Source organism: Pezoporus wallicus, unplaced genomic scaffold (genome assembly GCF_028554395.1).
Source record: "Pezoporus wallicus isolate ANWC-B61680 ecotype Strahan unplaced genomic scaffold, APGP_CSIRO_Pwel_v1 contig_2908, whole genome shotgun sequence".
Classification (NCBI taxonomy): domain Eukaryota; kingdom Metazoa; phylum Chordata; class Aves; order Psittaciformes; family Psittacidae; genus Pezoporus; species Pezoporus wallicus.
In genome coordinates, this window is record NW_026642179.1 from 6,672,449 (window position 1) to 6,696,218 (window position 23,770).

The window sequence follows — 23,770 nt, forward strand, 5'->3', positions numbered from 1 at the left end:
GAGTTAAATACCAAAGTAAACATTTATCTCAGCTTGAGCCAAACACCTACCCTCTCACTTTCCTAGTCTCAACTTCCATTGTTTTTACCTTATGTTACTCTCAGTGAGGTGATGGGTGTTGCAGGAGGTTGGGGCTGTGTAGGTGATGGTTTGTCTGCAACTCTTCTGTACTTTTTTCCTAGTTTTCTCTGCTCTTCCATGCTTCCTACTGGCCCTGCCCTGGCATAAGGTGTCTGCTGGCTGTGGTTCCTCAGGAGCCTCTGTTCCAGTGTGGGTTGCCTGTGGGCCACAGACCTGCAGTTAGAATTTTAACCTATTGCATGCTTAGACTCTGGATTTTTAGTAGATCAAAGCTGTTTGAAGCTTTGAAGTTACATAGATGTCTGGTGAGTATCCTTTGAATAGTGTTGCCATTTGCTTGATACTACACCTTGTCACTCCTTTCTCCTGTTTTGGTAGTCTGCAGTAAACCAGTTATTCGAATATCCATCTCCCTGCTTTTTTCATGATGTTACACACAATTACAGACTTTACAAAGGTCTGTCTACCTCTTAAGTCTTTCTGGACTCCAGTAAAAGCATTTGCCCGGTTGATCTAGAATACAACAATTGAGTTAGGTGCTGTAGACACAACAAAACTGTCTGAAAATCCACAAGGATTTTCTAGACTGCTTCATCCCTAGCCATTTGCAACAAATGCCATTCTTTTTCTGTGAGATCCTTTGATTGCTTTATCTTTACGTACACATAATCTGGCTGGACTCTCATTCGCTGGACGGTTATACTTTCATTTGTATACCTGTACATTTATTTGTGTATGTATATGCAGGATTGCAGAACTGGAATTGTCATCTGTGAACCAAGCAAGCCCAAAAGGATTACTGCCCTGGGCTGCTCAACAGGGGAACTTCATGCTGTGACAAAAGTGCTGTTAAGGTTTCCTAATGCCCTGAAAGGCTGTGAAGTTTACATGTCTCGGAAACCTTGCAATTATTGTGCAAAATTGCTGGTTCAAGGTCAGTATCAAAACTGAAATATCTCCTAGACTAAGACTGCACGTGTCATACTTACAGGCTGGTAAACTAGTCACAGCAGTCATTTCTCTTCCTCTTCAGTTACTTCCATTTTGCTTTCTGCATTTTTCCTCAGTTGGCTCTTATATGAATCATTCAGGTCCCTGTCAGAAGCTGATGTAGCTAAATATCTTATACAATAGATAGCTGTGATTATTAGAGAACATTAAGATGTGATTCATAATGTAATTGTACAAATTGTTGGTATTTACTAACACATGGATCATGAAGGAATAGTGCAAGTCATTAATGAAAAAAAGAGCCACCAGAGCTTGTTAAATGAGAAAAAAATAAGAGACAAAATATATGTTTTTTATATATATATGTTATATATTTTATATATGATATACATTTTTTCCTCTACAACAACTTCCTGTATCTTTTCAAAACAATCTCCTTGCTTTGGAAATCTTTACAGTTTGGTAAACATAAGTAGAGATAAAAGTTTAATCACTTGGAAAAAAATATAAAGTAATCAATTGTATATTAAGTTTCCCTTTTGACTCTGAAAATAATGTGATAATAAAAAATATTTTAATATTATTCTATTAATGTGAGGGAAAGCTGCAGCTTGCTTAAGTATATTCTATATCACTTTATGTTTGTTAGTGGAAAACACAACTGCTAGTATATTTCATATTTAATATTAATCTTACATATCTGTTTTCTTTATTCAGCACAAGTCTCACATGTGTATTACTGGCCAAATTTTGAAATCAAAATGGCAAACTCAAAGCATAATCTCGTAAAATATGCTAATGCCATCTTTACAGAAAGCAATGTTGTTGCGGCGGTATATGTACCTACAATAGCCAACCAAAGAAAGATGGAAATACTTCATTCAAATGAAAAAGCATCTTCTAATGATAATTTAGTTCCAGTTTCATCTGTATTTGATAAGAAAACTAGTGGGGATATTTTAAAAGAATTCAACTTGGAACACCTGAAGGATGACCGACTGAAAAAATACAAAAAAAATCTTACTACAGCAAAGAACTGTTTTAAATCTCTTGCAAGTTGCAAAGATGAAAAAATAAAAATCTTAGAAGAGAAGGAATCCACTGTAAAGAATAATCCTAAGTACACCCATGCATTACAGCTCTGTGATTTGTTAGCATCCAGAAGTGGTAAGTAAATTAATATTACTAAATTTAGTTCCTTAATTTACTCAGTGTGGAAAAATTCTACACAATTGTTAGTCATATTCCTGGAGATGTAATATACTGAGCAACACCCCTCCCCCCTATTTCATTGATTACACTTCATTCTGTTAGGTAATTAATGAAAAATTAGAATTAATGAAACTCTGGACCAGTAGACATGAGTATGAATGTCATACTTTTTGACCAGCAGGTTTGTTGTAATATCATAGTGTTGTGCGAATTTATAATTGTGATTATTTGACCGTTTATTCTCAGACAATAACAATGGAGTGGGGACGGTGATTTTCAAGGAAGACAACATTGTAAGTAAAGGTTTATGTGGTTTAGGAAATTGTGCTTTTCTTCTAAAAATGTCTGAACTGTTCATAGGAAAATGTATTTCTGGAAACAAAGACAATTTTTCCTTTGGGGGAGAAAAGAATTCGTAATTTTCTGAAACTTCACATTTCATACAAATATATGATTGAGATCTATAATCAACCACTTTGAAATGGAGATCTCCATAAACATTACCAAACAGCATCAGGTTAGAATTCTCCCTGAAGTTATTAACAAGAAGTTGAGATCTATAATTAATCACTTTGAAATGGAGATCTGCATAAACATTACCAAACATCACATTAGAACTCTTCCTGAAGTTGTTAACAACTTTTAGGAGTTGGATTAGGCTGTAAATAGCTAAAGATTCCAGAACAACATTACCTTTTATTTCTTTGTATGTTGTTTGTTTCTAGGTTGCCGTGGGCTACAGTGGATATCCAAAAGGGGCAATGAATAGTTTATTTTGCAAGAAGGCGGATGTTGATTTTTACCAGCATGCGATTGTATGTGCAGAATCTAATGCAATTATTATGAGGTAGGAACTCATCAAATATTTTGAAGGAATTAAACAAAAGAAGGCTTGGTGTTGGGTGCTTAATGAAGAAAAAGCTCTCTGACTAATCTAGCATAGGAATTTCAAAGCGCAGAAATTAGAAGTAATGTTACATAGCATGGAAAGGAATATAAGCCAGTGAATACAATTGTTTTTTACAGAGATCTTGGTCCATGCGATCTTATATTCTAATACAGGTATTCAACTTATGTGACAGAGCCTCAGAGGTTTCTGCTAGTGCAATGTCTTTGACCCTATGTAAGCCCAGTTCCTGTGGGAAGTCAGGGGCAGGGGTCTTCACACGTGCTGAGGATGGGAGTAGCCAGTTGCAGAGCTATTGCTTCTGTATGGGCTCTCATATTACTTAGCCATTGGAAATGCAGAGCATCCCAGCTGGGTGATCCATTGACACATGCAGACTGAGTTTTATGAAGTTTCCTGCCCGCGGGAAATTTCTCTGTAGACTGACAGTGATATTGCAAAAGCTTGTGCTCTGTTGTCACCTACTCAATTATGCAGGTGATTGTGTTTTGGTGGTGAAATGATTCCTGGATATGCATTTCATAAACACAGTATCTGTCTTTTTGGTGCTGTGAGTACACAAAGAATAGGTAGATCCATTTCCTCAGTTGGCAAGCTCATGGTACGAACTGCAAGTATTTGCTTGTCATGGGCTGGAGATCACTTACTCACTTCTCTTGGCCAATGACTGAAGAGAAAATAAGAGAAGAACCAGCTCTAGATTCCAAGAGAAATAATTCCTTCTGCAAGCACACCTTGTTTGTAATTATGACACTATTGTTTTTTTTTCAGTTCTGAGAGAGACCTGTGTAATGCTGAACTCATCACTACATGTAAACCCTGCCTTGACTGTTTGAAACTGATCCGAGCAAAGAATATAGCAAAGGTCATTTGGCCTCTCCGAGACAGAAATGTGGGTGATATTAGGGATGGTTAAAATCCATGTGTCATGGTTACTTTGTCCCCTCCCTGAGGACATCTTCCTAAAAGCCTTGTACTTTCCCTTTGCTGGGGAGGAATTGCACACTCTTCACCCTTTCAGGATGGGCTCTCTTCTGCATTGCCAGCTTTTTTGCACCACTGGAGGTGGGGTGAGTGCCAGCGGGTGAGTGTCAGGAGAAGGACACTTATCGGTGGGATATAGATAGTAGAGGTAGCTGCTCCCACTCTGAAGGGGAAGAAGATGGGGATGAAAGGTCATGTGCACAATCTGTCCTTCATCTCCTTCAACAAGTGGGGAAGGTCAGCACATAGCCTTCAGATGGAGCTTCAACACACCCATCCTGCCCTCCTTCATGCCAAAATAGGCTCTGCCCTCCTGTCTACCTAGGAGATAGGATAGGTGAATACCTGTTATCCACCTACTGACTGCGGCAGTTCCTCCCTCTTTGTGGAGCCACATACTCTTTCTGAACAGGTCATGCTCCCCTAAAGGCATGTGTATGTCTCCCTAGAAATCCAGGGTCTACATGCTTGCCTGTCTTACAGTCTAAATACCTTAACAGGGGCAGCTACATTCAAGACAGTAGAAAGTACTTTATAAACGTTGTTAAAATCTTTGTCATTCTTAGAAGTAATGTATGAAAGTGATAATACAAAGAGAGAACAGAAAAATACTGTACAGAATGAGAAAAAAATATTCACTATCCAAATAATGCTGACAAGAAGATCATATCTAGTTGTTGCATGTTAGAAACCAAAAAAATAGACATTATCTTGTAAAGGGCCTGGTAATGCTCTCCCATGCACCACTTTCACGCAAATAAAGTTGCTATTCTACAGCACATTTAACTGTTACTGAAAGCAGTGATGATGGAAAGTTACTACTTGCTGTGGATTCAGGTAAATGCCTAGTTTAGAAGTGGATGTTTAGTGCTGGTAGCACTAATGTTGGCAATTACAAGTGTTTCCTTATTCACCACCAAATCTAAACTAACACTTTTTTGGTGAGTAAGGGCATATTTAATACTTTTATTGAGTCTGGCTAGATAAGAACAGGGTTGGATGTAAAATACCCAGCATGACATGTATACCGTTATAGGGTAAGAAGCCTCTTATGTGCATTTCCCCAAGAGCTGTGATGCCAAACAAGTAGTGCAAGGTAGGCAGTGTCACATCTTGCCCTCTTCTGAATTCATAGTTTCCTGAAGCTGCAAAATTCTCACTAGCAGCACAGGATACATGGTGGTCTGTGAGCCAGAAAGCATGAGAACTTCTCAACAAAGTGGCATTCAATATAAAACCATGGAAATGCATTTAATTCAAGGACTTTCTTTTCCAACAAGGAAGTGATGTTCCATTTCAAGAAATCAAACAGAGTTGCTGCAGAAAACCAAAGTTGAATATATATATCACTGGACCTAAATTGTGTCACAACATTGAACCTACATTAACACAGCTGTGTTTCGTAGAGTGCGTTGGGACTACTGGTTTTCATTCTTGCAAAGAATTATCTCAGTGGACGTGTGCATACAGGTCTCTGCAGAACTGAGATAATACAGTTTCATTGATATGAGATGGAGTTAGTGAAGTAGAGCTCTTTTTTCCTATATCAAAACATAGCTCACTAACACAAATTATTTTTAATGAGCTTGATTTTTAAAGGCTTTTTAGCACACTATTAGTGTACACCTTAGATGATTTAATTTATAAAAAAGACTGTCAGAAATACAAAAATAGAAATATGAAATCAGAAAATTGTCTTAGAAAGTCTTCCATACTGTTTAATGGTGTTTAATGGTTATACATTTTTCACTTACTGTGTTGTTTTCTTTTCTATCAGCAATCCAGAGAATTAACTGAAGATCCTTCAGGTAATGATGTCCAAATGAGATGACAGCAAATATGAAAAGGACAACTCATACTGACTTTCAGCTACAATTATTATGGCTCTGAAATATGCCCATTCCAAAGGAGAAGTGGAAGAAAATAAATTGAGTGAGGTCTTGACATGTGCTAAATGTGAGACCAAGACAGGCAGAGTCTGTTGAAAAATAGACAGCTTACACCAACTTGGAAGCACAAAAGATACAGCAATTGCATCAAATTACTTCTTTGAAATCTTTGGGATTTTGCATCTTGTTAGCATCCCCCCCCCCCCCCTTTGCAATGAACTAGTTGATTTAGTTACAGAGCTTATTTTTGCCAGTTGTTCCTTATTCATGTCTCCTGTATATCTGCTTTCATTTCAGAGGGATGATCTGTGGCTTCTGCCAACAGTGAACCAACATAAAGCTCCACAACATCAACATGAGCTTTAGGATCCAATTCCCTCAGACCCTCAGTACATTCAGTGGTGGAATAACCTTGTGATGGCAGCTGCTCTGGTTCTGCCAACCCCATTCCAGAAGCACACCTCATACCAATACCGCTGCTACCTCTTTTCTCATTATTGCTTCTGCTGTGCTCCACCAGGATTTGTTTCTGTCTGTGGCTTAAGGGTGGAAAAAGCATTTGCTTCTAATGTACCTCTAAGGAGTAGTCATGCCTAACTCTGCGATGTTTGTAGACATGAAGGCAGTGGTTGTTTTCTGCAGTCCTCATTCCCTCTGGAGGAGGTTTTCTTCGCTTGGATTAGTCAGATCAATCAAAATGAGGAATTTTCCTTTTCCTTTATTGTGGTTTCCCATCCTCCCTTTCATAATTACTTTAATTTAATTTTATGTTATTTTAGTTTTTATTTTATTTAATTTTATTCTTGTTTTCTGAATATATTTTTTTTTGTCCCATCATCTTTATTTAGCTGAAAAATAATTAATTCCCTGTTTCCTTATTTCTCTCTGCCCAGGGGTATTTGGTGCTTACGTATCCTTTCTTCTTCCTTCTCCCCTTTTTCTCTGATGTAATATATTGTTTAAATTTGTTTCTTATTCATGGACCTCTTTATATGTGCTCTGAGAGGCACATACTTGTTTTTAATTAGTCTTTGTGGCATGTTGATCACGTTTTAGACTTAAATTTGATGTCTGTCCTTGAAACACCAGACCAATTAATGTGGACTATGCTTTCATATTTTTCCAGGCTAAATCATTTTTCTCTAAATGAGCCAGAGGTTTGCAGACTCTGTTGCTGACAGCTGCCTTTGTCCTTGCCTTCAGACTCTGTCAACTGCAGTTTCAATACTGTGATTTTCTAGGACAATCCCAAACCCAGAATCAATTATGCAAATCCTCTTGATTTTTAAAATATCACAGTGAAAATGCTATTATATGTTACTTTTCAGCAATTATTCCTTTTATACATCCTCTTTAGAGTGAGAGCATCAAAGTGTTTTGCATGGGATTAAATTGAAGGTTATGTCATTTAAAAAAAAATAAATTTGTTTGCAGTTTCAACATATGTCCTCTGACTGTGTTCCCTTTGGAGATGGAAAGAGCACACCATCGCAAACCAAATGGCAATGATAGTAGTTGGTACTCATGTTGGATTGGATGCTGCTGTGGCTGGGAATACATTTGTTTCCCTCACACAATGTGCATGCAAGTCTTGGACAAACCTCTATTCTTCATTTCCTCTGTTAGCTGGTCTGAAAACAGGAGCAGGCTCTGTGCCTAGTGCTTAGTGTGGAAACAGAGAAGGCAGCAGCAAAAAAAGGATTTTGATACAGCTGGTAATGTGTGCATGTGTGTGTGTATGCATGCAGCAAGGGCCTGAAGAGTGGCCATAATTTCCAAGGACATGCCACTCATACAATGTAGGTATGACTAGGCCATGCTACAGGCATTCTTTAAGAGCACCTTTACAGGGCTAAATGCTGTATGTAAAAATAACACGACAGTATAATAAGTCAAAAATCTCTCTATTCTCCACACCCAATCATGCACAAGCTCAGTTTCAGAGTAAGAGGAAGTCTTGGGAAGAAAGCTATGGACCTCCTATTTTAACTGCAACAGCTTTCCTTGGATGATGCAGAAACCCATGAAGCCATCAGAAAAGTAATCCCCATTGTAATTCCATTACAGTGTGATGTTTTAGGTGCATGTACTTCACTCCTGGGAAAGATGGAGCAAGAGCTCATGTAGAAGTTTACAAAGGGTGCTAGACTGCTCAAAGGACTCATTTTTTTTTCAGCCAGTGTTGTTGGACTGCATCTAACTCACTGCATAATACTAGAACTTACCTATCGGCAACTATGTTTGTACTTATCAGATGCAGGCCTTTTTAATCACTGAAAGATATTTTTATGTGTATAATTTTTAAAAGTGCCATGCTATGTTAATAACACAGAAATGTAAATAATCAGACAATGTATATATATGCACATAGTATCTTTCTTGCCCCTCAAAGCTTACAGTTGCTATCACTTGCTAACAAAATATCTGCTTGTGGCATTACTGAGAAAATTCTCATGGCTATTCACCACCCTGCCATACTGTAACTATCAAATTATTTTGTTCTAAGAACCATTCTCTTAAAAAAGCAAGACAAAGCCTAGGGTAATCTCTCTTGGCTGTATCATGGGATACCAGTAGTGTAATCAGGAAAGGTAGGAAGTATTCAGGACTTTATCCTACCAGAAAAAAGGCTAAGCCTAAGCAGAAGAAATGTGGATACATGTAGATAAAGAAAATTAAGGTGCTTAGCCTTTTTATTATAAATCATCAGGCTTTGTGTGTGATCATCTTCTCATTAATCATAAAGCAATTTAACTTAGCCTTGTAAGAAAATGTTGTTTGCAGCATTTTGCAAGCATTTGCACAAAAAATACAGAACTGATAGTAAAGGCTTAGCCTTCCTTGTAATAAATAGCATAGTCTCAAAAGGATAATTATTTTCATGGCAACATACTTGGGTAAATAATGTCAATTAGAACAAGAAATAACAAGAGCTAATAATGAGAATAAGAATGTAAATTTTTTATTTTTTTTTTTTTTTTTCCAATGGAGTTGTTCAAGGATGAGTCCTTTATCCCCGCTGTCTGATTTTGGATTCTGGATGGTGCTGACACTGAAGGGAAGGAGGAAACAATTCTGTTTTCAGATTATAAAAAACATATGTGAAAGCTAAAACTCCCTCTGCTTGCCAGTGCAGGTATATAAGCACCTTAGTGATCTGAAGGAAATTACTTGGAGAGTTCGGGGAACTGCTATGTGAACTTAAAGTGGATACAAAAGGTTAGTATGAAAAGCCTCTGTGGACACTGGTGAGCATCCAAACGATTCCGTGGTCAGTCACTGATGCTGCTTCCACCTGTGTTTTCCTCCTTTTCACAGGGTCCAGTGATCCTTTGCTTATTCTAAACTAGATGTGGGCATATCAAGTATAACCACTACAGTAGTGTGGGATCTAATTCTCAAAAGAAGGTAACATTTCCTGTAAACCATAATTGTCCCTGTAGCAATTGAATTTCAAATCACTGAGAGGCCTTGAAAACTATTACAAGAATTTCCCAGAAGAACTACATAATTGGATTTAGAAGTTACTTATTAGTGGCAACATTGCCTTTTGTGTCCCACCAGCAAGAATGCTGTGCTGAGGGAGGACTGCACAACTGTCACATCACAACTGGGGTGGTTCTGCAAGTTTTCACCTAAATTCGATTCCTATTCTTCTTGCACAGGAAAGTCGTATTCCATTTAAAAGTATCATTATTAAATGTAACTAAATTTAAAATTCTGCTTTGATTTGAGCCAGCATTTATTAGCTTGTTACGCACCACACAGAATTCCTTACCTTTTCTCTCCTCCCAACAAAACGAAGTTATACGTGCATCAGCCACGAGGTGGCAATACAAGAACTTGATATCCTCAATTTTGCTGGTATTCGTAGCATTCACGCAGGTTTGGCTTTGGGGAATCGGCTAAGTAAATATATTTGAGGTGTTATTGCAGTCTGACTCTGCCTGCCAGTGTACTATGTGTTCCGCATCTGCATAATTGACTTAATACAAAAGCCAAGAAAGACCTAGGTGATTTTCTGGATCAATAATTTATGCCTTTTATGTGAATAATAATAGATATGTGTAAGTGGTCCAGTAGTCAATGAGAAATGTTCTACTAAGAATACAGCTGCTGTTAAAAGCAAAATATCTTAGGTAAGGGGATGCACTGGTGACAAACAGCTGTCCTGCTGTGAGTCCTCTTCTGGCTTTAAGTCTTGACCTTCCTGAGGTCCAAAGGAGCCTGGACACCTCATACTTGTGAATTTCCCAGAAAGCTGATTGCTTTGCTCCATTAAAGTCTGCTTCTGTCAGTCAGGTTTCTTATTCACTTTTTAGTACAGTTGATGCTTGTTTTCTTGCATTATAAGAGCATTTGACAGTGAATCAAAAGTGGTGTCAGGTGGAAATAGTTGATTTCCAGCCTTTTTCTTCCTTTCTTGGAATTAAAAGTATTTGTGCTGTTTGCAAGCATAGGGAAAGCATTAACATCTCTGTTTTCTACACTTACTTTCGAGGACTACTCTTCCACCCACTGCAATGGAGAAAGTGTTTTAAGACATTTTCATTTTGAAGTGACTCCTTTCAGTAGAAGTCAAAACTACAGCTTTGAAGAAGGTGGTTGTGATTTATTTTTTTGTTTTTTTTTTGTGGGTCTTTGTTTGTTGTTCTTATTCAGATAAGATAGACTAAAAAAATTCTAGCTTAAGAAACAGATTGTGGACATGGCAGATTTGCCACAGCATTATTTGGACACGGGGAAGTTATTATGGATATATTAATATGGATTGTTATTTTGCACAAAGTGATAACAGCCTGCTGCTGCCTTCTCTGACATGGTACCACTTTTCCTTTGAGCACTTTATGGGAAATCCTGTTTCCAATTAGGTGATACATTGTGAAGTCAGTGTGCTAGCAAATATATGTTTCAAATACATGCAAGTTTGTGGTTTAGCAGGTAAATAGCAGTGTAAAGGAGAGGAGCCCATTAAGGAGTATTGGAAAAGTAACTTTAGAGGTGTGAACTTCTATCAGAAGGATTTGAGACGAAATTCTGCTTGTGAGCTGGGTGTCAGGCTGTCAGATCAGCTGTGGGCACACGTGCTGAGACTGCTGTGTATTTCAAATAAGATACAGCTACTTCTGCAAGCCCATTGGTGGCCTGTGTCAATTCAAACTTCTTGCCGGGCCAGGAGCATTGGCACACGTGTGCCCTTGTCCTCTGAGAATTTGAGATTCACAGTTTCTACGGCTTGAAGGAAACAGTTGGCTGATTGATTGACGGATTGGCTCTGCACAATATTGGCCATGAGATTTAACAGTTAACACAAATGGGGACCTGTATTTGGCAGGGACACATACTTTTGAAAAGCACCTGGGCTGTGGTGTATCTCTAACCTTATCTGTTAACGTCGAGCTGCCTGCTTAGATAGTTGATAAACAAACTTTGTCTTTGAAGCTGATAACAGCAGATTTCTTCTGGAAAATGCGTGTAATCCCTCAAGCCTCTTCTGTTTCTGGAAATTGTTTGCATGCACGTATCAGCTTTCTTGTTTACACACTGCACAGCCTGCAGCCACACAAACCTCAGGCTGTGTTCCTGGCAGGTTACATAAAATAAGCTTTAAAAAGATGGCTGGTGTTTGAAGCAATGAAAGTGAGCTTTGGGATGTGATGTTTGAGAAACTGGGTGGCTACTGCTTTTCCTTCACAGCTTTCTCCAGTCACATTCACAAGTTTGCAGGTGAGGTGTTACATATAAGCCCTGATGTAATTTCTGAGATGACATGTTATTGGCTGTATGAGCAGAACGCGAACTCAAGTCCGTGTCAATTGTAATTGATAAGATACTATTTCTGTCCACCTAAATGAAGAAGATATGTTCATGCTTTTATTAATCCACAGTGTTTGGACATTACCCTGACAACTGTAACTGTACAGAATAGCATGTTTATATGGGGAAAGAGAATTAAAAAGGGAAGAGAAGAACATGACTACTAGCCTAAAAGTACAGCACTAAGGAGAGACACTACACACCATATATATTTTTCTTCCAGAAAAATAAAACCATTTTTGGAAATGCCGAGTGTTCTGTATTGTGAATTCTTCTCTGTGAATATTTTTAGTGTACTGGTTCCTGTAGCAGCCATTATTGTCTTCCCTAAACGTTGGTGTTTATTAGCATGGATAGGATGTGGAAAAAGTAGAGAAGAGTAAAGGTTGTCATGTTAAATATATATGTTATATATTTATGTTATATATGTTATATATATTTCACATATATGTTAAATGCTTATTCAGAGCCAGCCACAGAAAGCTTTACTGAAATACTTCTGCTTATCTTGCCAGGAACAACCCATAAAATCTTGGACTGTACCAAGGTTTTTCAGTGGGGCTTGGGATGCGGCTTGGGATGCAGCTTGGGCAGTGGGAATGGAGTGCTCTCAATGCTCTATTCAGAGCAGCAAATTACTTCTACCTGTGTTTCTCCAGTCTGGAGAACAGGTCTGCCTGTTCTGCATTTTTTTGAGCTGGGAATCAGCTTTCAACAAACTCAGTTTTAATTGACCTTAGATAGAAACATCCAAATAAATCCTGCCAAAACTTAACTTGTGTTTATCTGATATCAGACGATGTCATGTGGCTTTGGCTTGGCATGTTAAAGCATTCAGTGATACAGGGAAGAGTATCTACTTTAAGATATGGCATAGATGATAAAATACTGCTTACTCTCTCCAACTCCCTTTTCCCTTCTTTCTTTTACACCTCAAAATGTGGTTTCCAAACTCTAAGCAAACTAGAGCTTTCAAGTTGAGTAAACTTTAACTATCAATAGCATGTCTCCGTATTTCCAGGAGACACCTAGAACATTTTGCCGCACTTGGCAGTTCTGTGTAACAAGATGATTCTGTGTCATTGCTTACTGTGCAGTTTGTTTTTCTTCTGTGTATCTCAGCATGAATACTGAACGTTTGTTGTACTCCACGTCTGTTTCTAATTTAATATCTATTAGAATATATATTATTCTAATATATATTTAATATATACCTAAACAAAGAGCAGGAGCCTGGTGACCATTTAAGCCTGGTGACCATATATATGCTAATATATATTTAATATATATCTAAACAAAAAGCAGGAGCCTGGTGACCATTTAAGCAAGTGATGAAACATGTTGTTCCCTTATGTGGACAACAGTGTCAGCTTTCCTTCCAGGTTGGTGGTTATTTTCCTTATACTGCATCATGTATATAAATAGCTGTCATTGATGTTCACAGATGATTAATTTGATGGCTTTGTGGTCTGAAGGGTAATAATTTACATTCCTGCTCCACTTCGGAGAGGGAGATGTTTGCTCTTTCTTCTCAGGAGTTGCTAATCAAGATACTCTGTTCACGCTATTCATACCCTCTGTACTGCTACATGATAAGGGGAAATTAAGGAATGGGATTCCACTTGAAATATTTTAGCTTAGTAGCAGTTCCCCCAACAGGTCACAGACTTCTCCGCACATATGATAAGGCAAGCTGTAAATACTGATATAAGATAGAGAAAAATGTTAATTTTTCACAATGGAGGGGAGTTCCCAACTAAAATCCCTTATGGATCTATATTAAGCTCAGTGCTGCTTGAAATACCTACCAACAATGTGGAAAAGTAGGTGGTTAGTGAATGGTTGGTGATGAGAAGATGGTAGGAGCTCCCAAAGACATTTCAGGATGCTCTAATCGAATCACACTTAGAGATTTGCTGTGTATCAAGGTGCTACTGTATCTAATCTTTCTTGTCAGGCATCATGGAGATATCAGAATGGAGGACTGAACAGAATTCAGGAGGAGAAGAAACACTGGGCTTGTGGACAAACTCAGGAGCTCTGTGAACAGTGTCACACTGCTCACAAGTGTCATATTGATCACTGCAATCAGGTAATACATGTGGAGAGATGCCTAGCCTTTCTCTCCTGGGTTAGACACTGTGACTTTTAATATGATCATGGTTTTTGATGTTTCTAGATCCATCAGGGAAGATCTTTGTATACTAGGAAGTTTCACTTATAAAGACCACTGTGCAGCCAGAGGACTTTGGTATGTCCAGGGATTCCAGCAACCGAGCAATGAATATGCAGAAATAAAATATGGCCCATGTAGGTAGGTAACACTCAGGAGTTAAGCCCTCACTGCCTTGCCCAGACTCCCCTGTGGCCTCCCCACCCTATCCGAGGTCCAGGACCCTGTTTCATCTCAGCTTCTCCTAGCTTCTTACAGGGTGCTTCTGCCCAGCCCTGTTTCCAGCCCCATCTCCTTTTGCTCCTGATGGGACACCCTGGTCCAGGCTCACCCCTTGATGGACTCTGTGGGACTGAGCCCCTGGATGATGTCTGTTGGGTGAAGGGTTGCCTTCACCCCCTGCTTGTCCCCTCTCTGGGCTCCTCCCTGCAGAGCTGGGCAGCCTGAATGTGGCATTATTGGACATGCACAGGAAAGGCAAGTCCATTAATGAAACACAGGATGTCTAGAGATGCTGGTTGTGTCAGAAAGGTACATTTTATTTTCTGGTTGCCTGAAAAGTGCCTACCTTCATCTGCTGCTCTTTGTATGAACCTGTTCCTAAATCTCATTCCTAGCCCTTAAGTTGCAGGCATTTCTCATCTGCTCGAAGTTAGCCACGAGATCAGCTTCATTGCAGCTGGGGTTATTAACTCTGTAAGGACACGTCAGCAATTTTACGTGATACTGGTTAAACCTGATAGACCATGATGTTTTCAAGAAGCAGTGGGTTTTGCTGGCTGCAAGTTGCAGTGTCTGGGTGAAGTGTGTGTCAGCCCAGAAGTCTTGTTTTAGCTATGAAGTTATGAAGTTGGCCAGGTCAAGCCAGCAGAGACTAAAGAGCAGCCAGAAATACAAGCTTCTCAGTGGTGATTCAATCCAAGCCATAACATCTTCCATAATGTGAGGAATGAACTCCGGGAGGTGATGGCTGTCAAAGGTGTTGTATCAATCTAATGCTCGCTCTATCAGGTGATAGCATGGCCATGGTCCCACATGTCCCAGAGCTGTAAAGTGGTGGGTTTTGGCACATTATTTCCTTTCCCTTTGCCAATGTAGCAGCTGCAGGCTGGGAATCCATGGAAATTGAATCTGCTCAGTCATGATTTAGGTAACAGAGACTTAAAACTTTTCCTTAACCTTTTGAAACAGATCTGGTAATGGACAATCCTCCTTCTTTCTGTGGGACTCCAGTGATACGAAAGCCAGGCAAACAGTGGCTCTATATATCCCTGTCTGCAATAGTTTAATTATCCTTGCAAGTAAGGAGACTCAAAGTTTCTCAGTATAATACATTTTTAGTTTGGAGAGAAGGAGGCAGAGGGGAGACCTTATCACTCTCTACAACTACCTGAAAACAGGATGTAGTGAGTAGGTCTGTCTCTTCTCCCAAGTAGCAAATGATAGGACAAGAAGAAATGGCCTCAAGTTGTGCTGGGGGAGGTTTAGATCATAAAATCATAGAATGGTTTGGGTTGGAAAGAACCTTAAGTCTAGTTCCAACCCCCTGCCATAGGCAGGAACATCTTCCAATAGACCAGATCGCTCAAACCCCACCAATCTAGATATTAGGAAAAATTTCTTCACCAAAAGGGCTGTCAAGCACTGCAATGGGCTGCCCATGAGAAGTGGTTGCGTCACCACCCTTGGAGGTATTTAAAAGATGTGTAGATGTACTCAGGGATATGGTCTAGTGGTGGACTTGGCAGCGTCAGGTTTACAGTTGGACTCAGTGACCTTAACGGTCTTTTCTAAATGATTCTATGCTTCTATGATTATGGCCTACTACAGGGTATTGTTAGGTGTTTACATTGCTTAACTTTAAAGTACACAAGAGGTTTCGGAGCCCAGCATAAGCCCTGACTGCCAAACAGAAGGGAAGAAGTCCAGGTGCAGCTATGCGAGCACTTTAATTTTTTGTGTGTGTGTGTGAACCTCAAATAACCCTGAGGAATTCACTATTCAATCTTTGCCATGAGCATACAAAACCCCATATTTTCTATAAATAGCAATTTCATTACCAGTGGTAGGTAAAGGAGCCTTTTCATGTATGGCTTTGGTATTGTGGCTACACACAACCACTGGATTATTGGCAGTTATTAGCTATAATCGTGATTACTATATAACCTTTTAGCTTGTATCTGTACACATACATATGGAGGTATTTTAAAAAATACATATACATAAATATAACCCTCAACCCCTTTTAAAATTCACTGAAGCTCACATGAGGAAGGAAGAGCAAAGCACAGGGAAATTAACCCCACTGTTGGAGACTTTCCCAGATGGCTAAGACCAGTGCAGCTGGCTCTTTGCTAACTGTATTCCAAAGAACTGGATCATGGCCTAGTGACATTCGTTTGGTCAAATGCATTTGATTAAATAGGTAGAACACAGGTAACTTTAGAAGCCAACTTTTAAAATAAACCAAATCAAACTAAAAATCTCAGAAGCATAATGCCTGCCCACAGCACAGGCTGCTACAGTGGCCCTTGAAGTGCTACAGAAAGGTTGGTAATCGAGAGCAACCACCATTACCTCCAAAATATATTGAGATATTTCCTAGGGACTGACAAATGTTGTAAGTCCACCTTTGCACTTACTGTGAGTAACTGCATTTGGTTCTTTGGAGCTCTCTACCCCCTATCTCCAGTCACAACAGCCTCAGAAAAGCCCTCTCTTCCCACATACATGAAATGGAGATGTTCAGAGCTGTGCATCCTCCATAAAATATTGTTTCATCTTAAACTGATGACAAGTCCTGGGAACAAACAAAATCAGAGCTGGGGAACTGGGAAAGTGCAGAAGAATCAAGCCAGGTGAAGAAAAGCAGTTAGGGGAATGATACTTCAGAGAAACTTTCTTTACCTGAGAGAATAAAGAAAAGTGATCTTTGCCCAGCCAGAATATCTTCAACCTTTTGTCACAGTTGTGTTTCCATTGTGTGGCTAATGTCCTATGCTGAAAAGAAAACCCCAAACAACCCAATGTTGAAATACAAAGGGAAACCTTTCTCTTCACTGGTCCCTTGACTGGCTGCCTAGGTAAGATAAAATCTGTGTCTCAGAGTAAATAAGCATCCCCCCTGCTTTCTTCTTGAAGCCAAACTTCAATGTTGATTTGAATGACAGCTAGCAAAGAAGGATCAAAGAGTATATTGGTAAATTATCAAGATAGAAAGGATTTAAATGCATCCATTCAAATGTAACTGGTAAATCTGTAAAATGCAGTCAAAATTATTAGACTATAAATCAGTTACAAAAACTTTAGTGACACACCAGCTCAAAATACCATGTAGCGGCTACTGGGACAAGGCACATGCTTTGCCATGAATCGTGCCTGTTCCCCATGTGCTACATAATATAGACATTTTATCACAGTAACATTTCTATTTATTTTATTCGAAGCAGGTAAGTCACCATATTTTGAAGGCAGCTTTTTTTTTTTTTGTAAGCCTTTTTTGCTTTTTGCTCATGTGTATCACTTGCTCTTTCCAGTTTACAAGAGTTCCCATGTCAGCACCTTCCTTTCATATCTCTTATTATTTTTGTTTGCTGCCTGGTACACAGTAGCATGGTTCTTTACTCTTTTAGTGTTTACATAAAGGATCATGACAACTATGTGCAAATACTGGGGAGAGAGAAAGCTGACTTGCCAGTCGGCAATACTTTGGGATGGAAAAAGACTTCAGGTGTGGAGGTCTTTGCTGCAGAAATGAAGACATCGTTTCACCTGGCTAGCCATAATATGCAATAAGTAGCAGCAGTACAGATTCAGGACCCTTGGAGAGCCCCCATGCTGCTTGTGGACTCTCCGGGGTTGGCTGTAGCCCAAGCAGTTGCTGCTGGTTCAGCTGAGACCCCTCAGGGCTTGCTGGAGGCTCCTGCAGTTGGTCAGGAGTTCTGTGGTGCTGGGATGTGGCCGCCCTAATCCTTCCCACAGTGGTGTCCCTCGTGGTCCTGCAGAGGGGGTGGGTGGTGGGCTCCAGGCTGCCATTGCCACCCATCTATCCTGTTGGTCCTACTGTCCCCGATGTGCTGCTGGGGAATAAGAGGGATGCTACATCAGAGCTGTGGTCTTGGTAGGCTGGGTGGCCGTCTCTGGCTAAGGCAGAGCTTCAGCCTGTCTTTGGGAGTACCATGTGCTGCAGAAGCAGAGGCCCAAGTTCATTATTTATTCATTACTTATGTTGGGGACCTTTTTTCCCTTCCCCTCTCCCACCCCCCCAATTGTGGAGTTATACCAGGAATTAATTGAGCTTTGGCATGTGTAATTTCTCACTGTGTTTATAATGGGTTTCCTTTGTGCTGAGCAGCTCGATTTTTGTTTGGTTGTTTAATATTACCTGATCTGTTGCACTATGATGAATGATTAATCTTTACCAGTTGTGTTATTAAGCAGTATGAATTCAAAAGTCTGCACTTCCTGTTCTCCCTCAATGGAAAGCAACATGGGCACATGTTGCATTTCATTTCTAATTACACACGTTAGGGTGAATTATGTGCTATTACTCAAAATTAATTACTCTTTGATGTAAGCTCAGCATATGAATGGCTGGTTATAATTATACCAAGCTGAAACAGAATTTAGTACTATTGTGCCTACTCCAAAATAATAGCATGTTTTATAATAGAATCAAATCAGCAATTTTCCATTGTTTCTCAGTTCAATGTGGCCATTATGAAAGAATTCTTTCCTTTGTAGATTTGAGCTAAAAATTCAAGTTGTATATGAATGGCATTGACAGAGTCAGAGGAAAGGTGATCCCTTCTAGTTTGCTGTCTCCAATTTCCACATCCCTTCAAAGGGAGGAGCCACTGGGTGACTCACTGCACTGTCATTTCAATTCACTTCACTTTTGTGAGCATGCTGAGTTCCCAGTACATGTGCTGGTATTTATCATAGGAAGACACCACTCCAGTGTCTTAGCTGCTCTGTGGAATAAGATAAAACAGGGTTGTATACTATTTGGTGTGCGGGGAGAAAGGAAGGACAGACAGACACTGTGTTTTTAGAAGGGCTGGAACTAGGTGACCTTCATAGTCCCTTCCAACCCAAACCATTCTGTGATTATATGATTCAGTCATTTAAAGATCCTGTGGATGTTCCTGGGGTTGTTTTGGTGGTAAATACCAATCCTCTGCAACACTGGAATGCACAAACAGCATGCCAAGCATCTGCTTTTAACACAAATGTAGGACTTTTAAAATGAGAGGACTAAACATATTCCCAGTGTCAGATCTTAACCTAATGGAGTTTGGTTATTTTGGTTAATCTGTAGCTAGCAGACATATTGTGCTGGACAGAATTTGTTATCAGCTGTAGTTACAGGCAGCTCCAAGCTTGTATGGAGCCGTGAGGCTCTTCAGCATTTGCAGTTATGCTATTGGGCTGCCTGTTTTACAAGAGCGTGTGTGCGCGTGAGCCTCATTTTGGATTTAATTACTGGTGGTAAATATGTTTTAGGAGTGAAATATGTCTTGTCAGGAGAAATCTGGAAATGCCTTCTCAGGAGAAAAACAATTAGAAAGGTTAATGCAATCCACTCAGTAAAAGACTTTAAACTCAATTTTCTTGCAGAGGTGAAGCAGATGCTTTGTTCACAAAACTGTAATTTAAATTAGCCTGGGGAAGGGAGGGGGGTTTGTGTCCCATTACTGTTTCTCAAAACAGGAAAAATGGCAAATTAAATATATATAAGTTATAAATATTAAAGTTTGCTTTCAAGTGTGTGTAGTGACCCATGCAAACTACAGTCATTTTACCTTCTGCTTTATTTCACACAGACCTTAGAATAAAAATCGGAATTGTAGCTTTTCTATATTAAAACAATAGATCTCCTTGGATAGGCTGTGTAGGAATAGCGAAACTCCTGACCTGCAGGTCAGCTCCTTGCAGCAAATGGAAATCAGATTTGGGAAAAATTTCATATTGAAGTAAACAGACTGAGCCAATGGGTTGCACCTGGACAAGAAGGCCTTGCCCATTTTTTGTAGAGAGGTTTTCAGGACAGGTTGTATGCACATACAGGATTGTAAAAGGCCTCATCCTGCTCTTTTTGGGTTTTAAAACTACCCGCGCTGGACAATGAGAAGCTGAAGTGTGCTGGAGTCCAGTGCAGCAGCAGCCTTTCTCTTGTTTGATAGTGCCAGGGCAGTACACCATCATCTATATAGTTTGCTCTGGCACAGCAACAAGTAACACTCACCCGACACAAATCACATCTGTGACTCTCACTCAACACCCGCTTGTGCCTATCTGCCTAAAATTTTGGCTGCACATCCAACATGCAGACTTCCTCGCAGAGCGTTATAACCCAGACGTTTCAACCCGAAAAGGCAGAGAACAGCCCTTAGTGGAAAAAAATTATCAACTAAATATTTCGAAGCTAGATAAATCTGTTGCTAGACTGCATACAAAACCAGGCCTAATCTGCCATCAGTTTTCTAAACATTGACCGTGCAGATCATGTTTCCTCCTGTAATCCAGAGAGGAAACAGATTTTACAGATCAAAATAACTTGTTCAGTAATTGGTGAGAGTGTGTCTTGAACCTGTTGTGACCCTGCTATTGGTGCTAATGTGGGATGAATTGCTAGACCGAGAGATGCACAAAAATGATTAAAATGGGAAATGTTGCGTTCTGTGCATTTCCTCCCTTTGAGGTTAGCGGTTCTATCGATCATCTCACTTATAATATGTTTGTTATCTCTGCAAATAATTTTTTCACTACTGAAATTGCAGCCATCCTTCTGCTGGGATTAAGGCAGAAATTTGCAAGGAACAGAGGTAACTTTGGGGCTAAGATAAGAAAAACTGTTCCTCAAGAAATCACTTGAGGGGAATTAATGCTGCTCAGCGTGTTTCTTGATCATTGCTTAAGCCAAGATCTCATCTGTTTTCTCAGGCTGATGGGACAGCAATATAAAACTTCTGCATTTTATTCCCTTGTTCTATATGCTCTAATTTATTACTTCCCCTTTGTCTGGCTAAACGAAAAGATATATGATATAGGAAAAGGTACTTGGCATAAATACAGGAATGCATTTCAGTCTGAAGCACAGAGAAAACAACTGCTGAGGCAGTTTTCTTAATGGAACGTGAGGTTTTCATTTTATCACTTCACCCAGGTCATCTGTCTGGGTGACCTCCGTGAGTAATACTCGTTAAGCACAATAAATGCATTCCCTTCAGGTATGCTGGTGAAGGGCCCAGCCTCAAGCTCTCCTCTCAGTTGTGAAGTGCTAATAGGGCAGCTGCCCATTGCTTTCTGCTGTTTCCGGCTTGCATTTTTTCACAGCATTTCTGGTATCTGAAATGCAATTTATTTATATCTTTTGCCTCTATCCAGCTGAAGACATTACAGCACATGTGCTGGGTAGTGATGCCCTCCCCAGTAATTCTGTTTAGCTCCCCTTTTCCATGGTTTGGACTCAAGTGAGCTTGCCTTCAGGTTCCCTTCTCCCCCAGGCTGTCCTCCATGGAGAATGGGAATCTGCCTCTATAAACTTGATCTGGGGTACCTAGCCATGGTCTGCCTGGCTGAGGGGCCTTTGCCAAGTTCATGCTGGCTATAGTTATTTCTTTCCTTTGCCTGGCATTTTACTCTCCTCAGAATCAAAGTTTACATACTCCATATTAACCAAAATATCCCTAAATTGTGTGTAACTGAAAGGAAATGTAGCCTGTGCCACTCAACAAGAAGTTCTGGGGAAGGGAGTCTTCACCTAAAGAGTTGCTATCTTTCTAAAGTCCATCAAAAAGTTTCAGAAACCAGTTTCTTGCCTTTTAGGATGTTTGGCACACAGCTTGGTGCCAGCAGCCTGAACCTACGTTGGAAAATGTACTGAAGTCCAGCTCAGACTGTTCCTATGCAGTCATTCACAAATATACATGAAAAATGGAGGCAAACAACAGGCTGGAACAAGTCTGATGAATCTGAAATGACAATGTCAAGATGTTTTCCAGGTACCTGGCAAAAAGAGAACTAAAAAACCCACTATAATCAAAACAACACCCCCCCCCCCCCCCCCCCCCCCCCCCCTTCCCAAAAAACAACATAAAAAAAAGACAGAAGAAAGAGGTGTCAATAGGGTTTGTACCACTGAAGTGCTTTGGCTGGGGCACCTCCACGGGCTATGAGTGGCCATAAGCTGGGAGCACTAAGGAGTCCAGAGCTGCCAGACCAATGTCTTCTCTTGGATCTTCAGTATCCCCAAATGCAACCAGATTTTAATCTTGAGCTAAAATGCACCCTCCTGCAAAGAGGGCCATTGGCTTCAGTTAATTCACCTACAATATATGAACCTGGAATTGCATCTTCCTGTCCCATATTCCTCATCATCCTGCTTTTATTTTCTGATCTCTCCTATCCCACTCTCTCTTTTTCACCCCTATTGGTTTTCCTGGCCAAAGTGACTCTTGCAAAACTGCCTCAAGGCACTAAAATCATGCCTTTCAAAGCCTAATTGTTGGTATGTGGGAGAGGGTTTGTAGTTAAACTGCTTTTACTTCCTCAGCAATAATATCAAAAGTTGAATAAAGTGCCAGGGTCAAAAGTGTCTTTTTTCTGGCTTAATTCCTTCCTCTCCTCATTTGTACATGCTTGTTTTGGAGGAAGCAGGAGCATGTTCCAACAGCAGCATCTCTGGCCCTGATAGCTTTTTGTGATCAATACGATTTGAAAGGTCTGTCAAACTGTCACAGAGGAGTTTCACCTATCAAAGGTGTTGTATAGCAAAAAGGAATGACAGTGTTTGGCTAAAAATGCATTTACCCCACTAGGCCAAATGCATTTTTTCCCTTTTCTATTTTTTAGTGATAGTTTTCACAGCTGCAATAGGCATACTTGCACAGGAAACTGCAGACTTACAGTTCTTAACTTTAGATCGGTAAACACGGATTTTATTGTCATCATTCTTTGTGCTTTACTTGGACGCCTTCTTATCAGAATCAGAGGCCCTGTGAGATCCCAAAACAATACTCTTACTTTGTTATGTGGTAGCCTGTCAAGCTTTATTTCCTAAATATGTTTCAAATTACATTCACACCCTAAATGCCTTTAATAGTTTGATCCTGTTATGTCAAGGCTACCAACCTTGATGTCAAAACGCTCTTGGGACCAGCTCACATTCACTAAAACTGCCTTATGTGGCCATGTCCTCTTGCAAAATTCCTGGAAAAATGATGACTGTGTTGATGATTGGGAAAGCACACACGGGTCCACCCCACTGAAGAAACTAAGACTTACTTAGGGAAGAGGTGGGGGGGAATTGCAGTCCTTTGTTAACCAGAAGATTTCATGAAAAGCAGTCTGCTACCACTGGAAATTTGCTGTCCAGCAGCACAGGAATCTGATTAGTTGCTCATGGCAAATTGCTCCTGGCAGCGTTTGTCTTACATCTTCATGAGAAAGGCTCACTGGAACAGGACCTTGAATGCCCAATCCCTCCTGCCAGCTCTCTAGAAGTATTTAGATCTGCTCTGTTTTGTTTTGTTACCTTGGGCCTAAATATTTATAGCACCATCTGTGAAAGAGAGATCTGCTGGTCCTATCACGCTGCATCACAGAGGGACATGCTGCTACGTGCTCAGTGGGCTTCTAGCGCGCTTGAGCTGCAGAGGTTTAACTGAGGCTCTCCCACCCCTGGGGTGTGTTTGTTTCCTCTGAGATCACTGGTGACTTTTGTGGTGTATGTATGTCTGGTGTTTCTTATGT

General features: G+C 40.0%; 1 protein-coding gene across 1 annotated transcript; it reads left to right on the forward strand.

The window, feature by feature from the left end:
- Positions 1–790: 790 nt before the first annotated feature.
- On the forward strand, positions 791–2,207 carry LOC130609264 (uncharacterized). The gene is made up of 2 exons (XM_057428042.1): positions 791–1,015; positions 1,750–2,207. The coding sequence occupies exons 1-2, from the start codon at positions 817–819 to the stop codon at positions 2,205–2,207; spliced, it is 657 nt and encodes a 218-aa protein (XP_057284025.1). The 5' UTR covers positions 791–816.
- Positions 2,208–23,770: the final 21,563 nt, after the last annotated feature.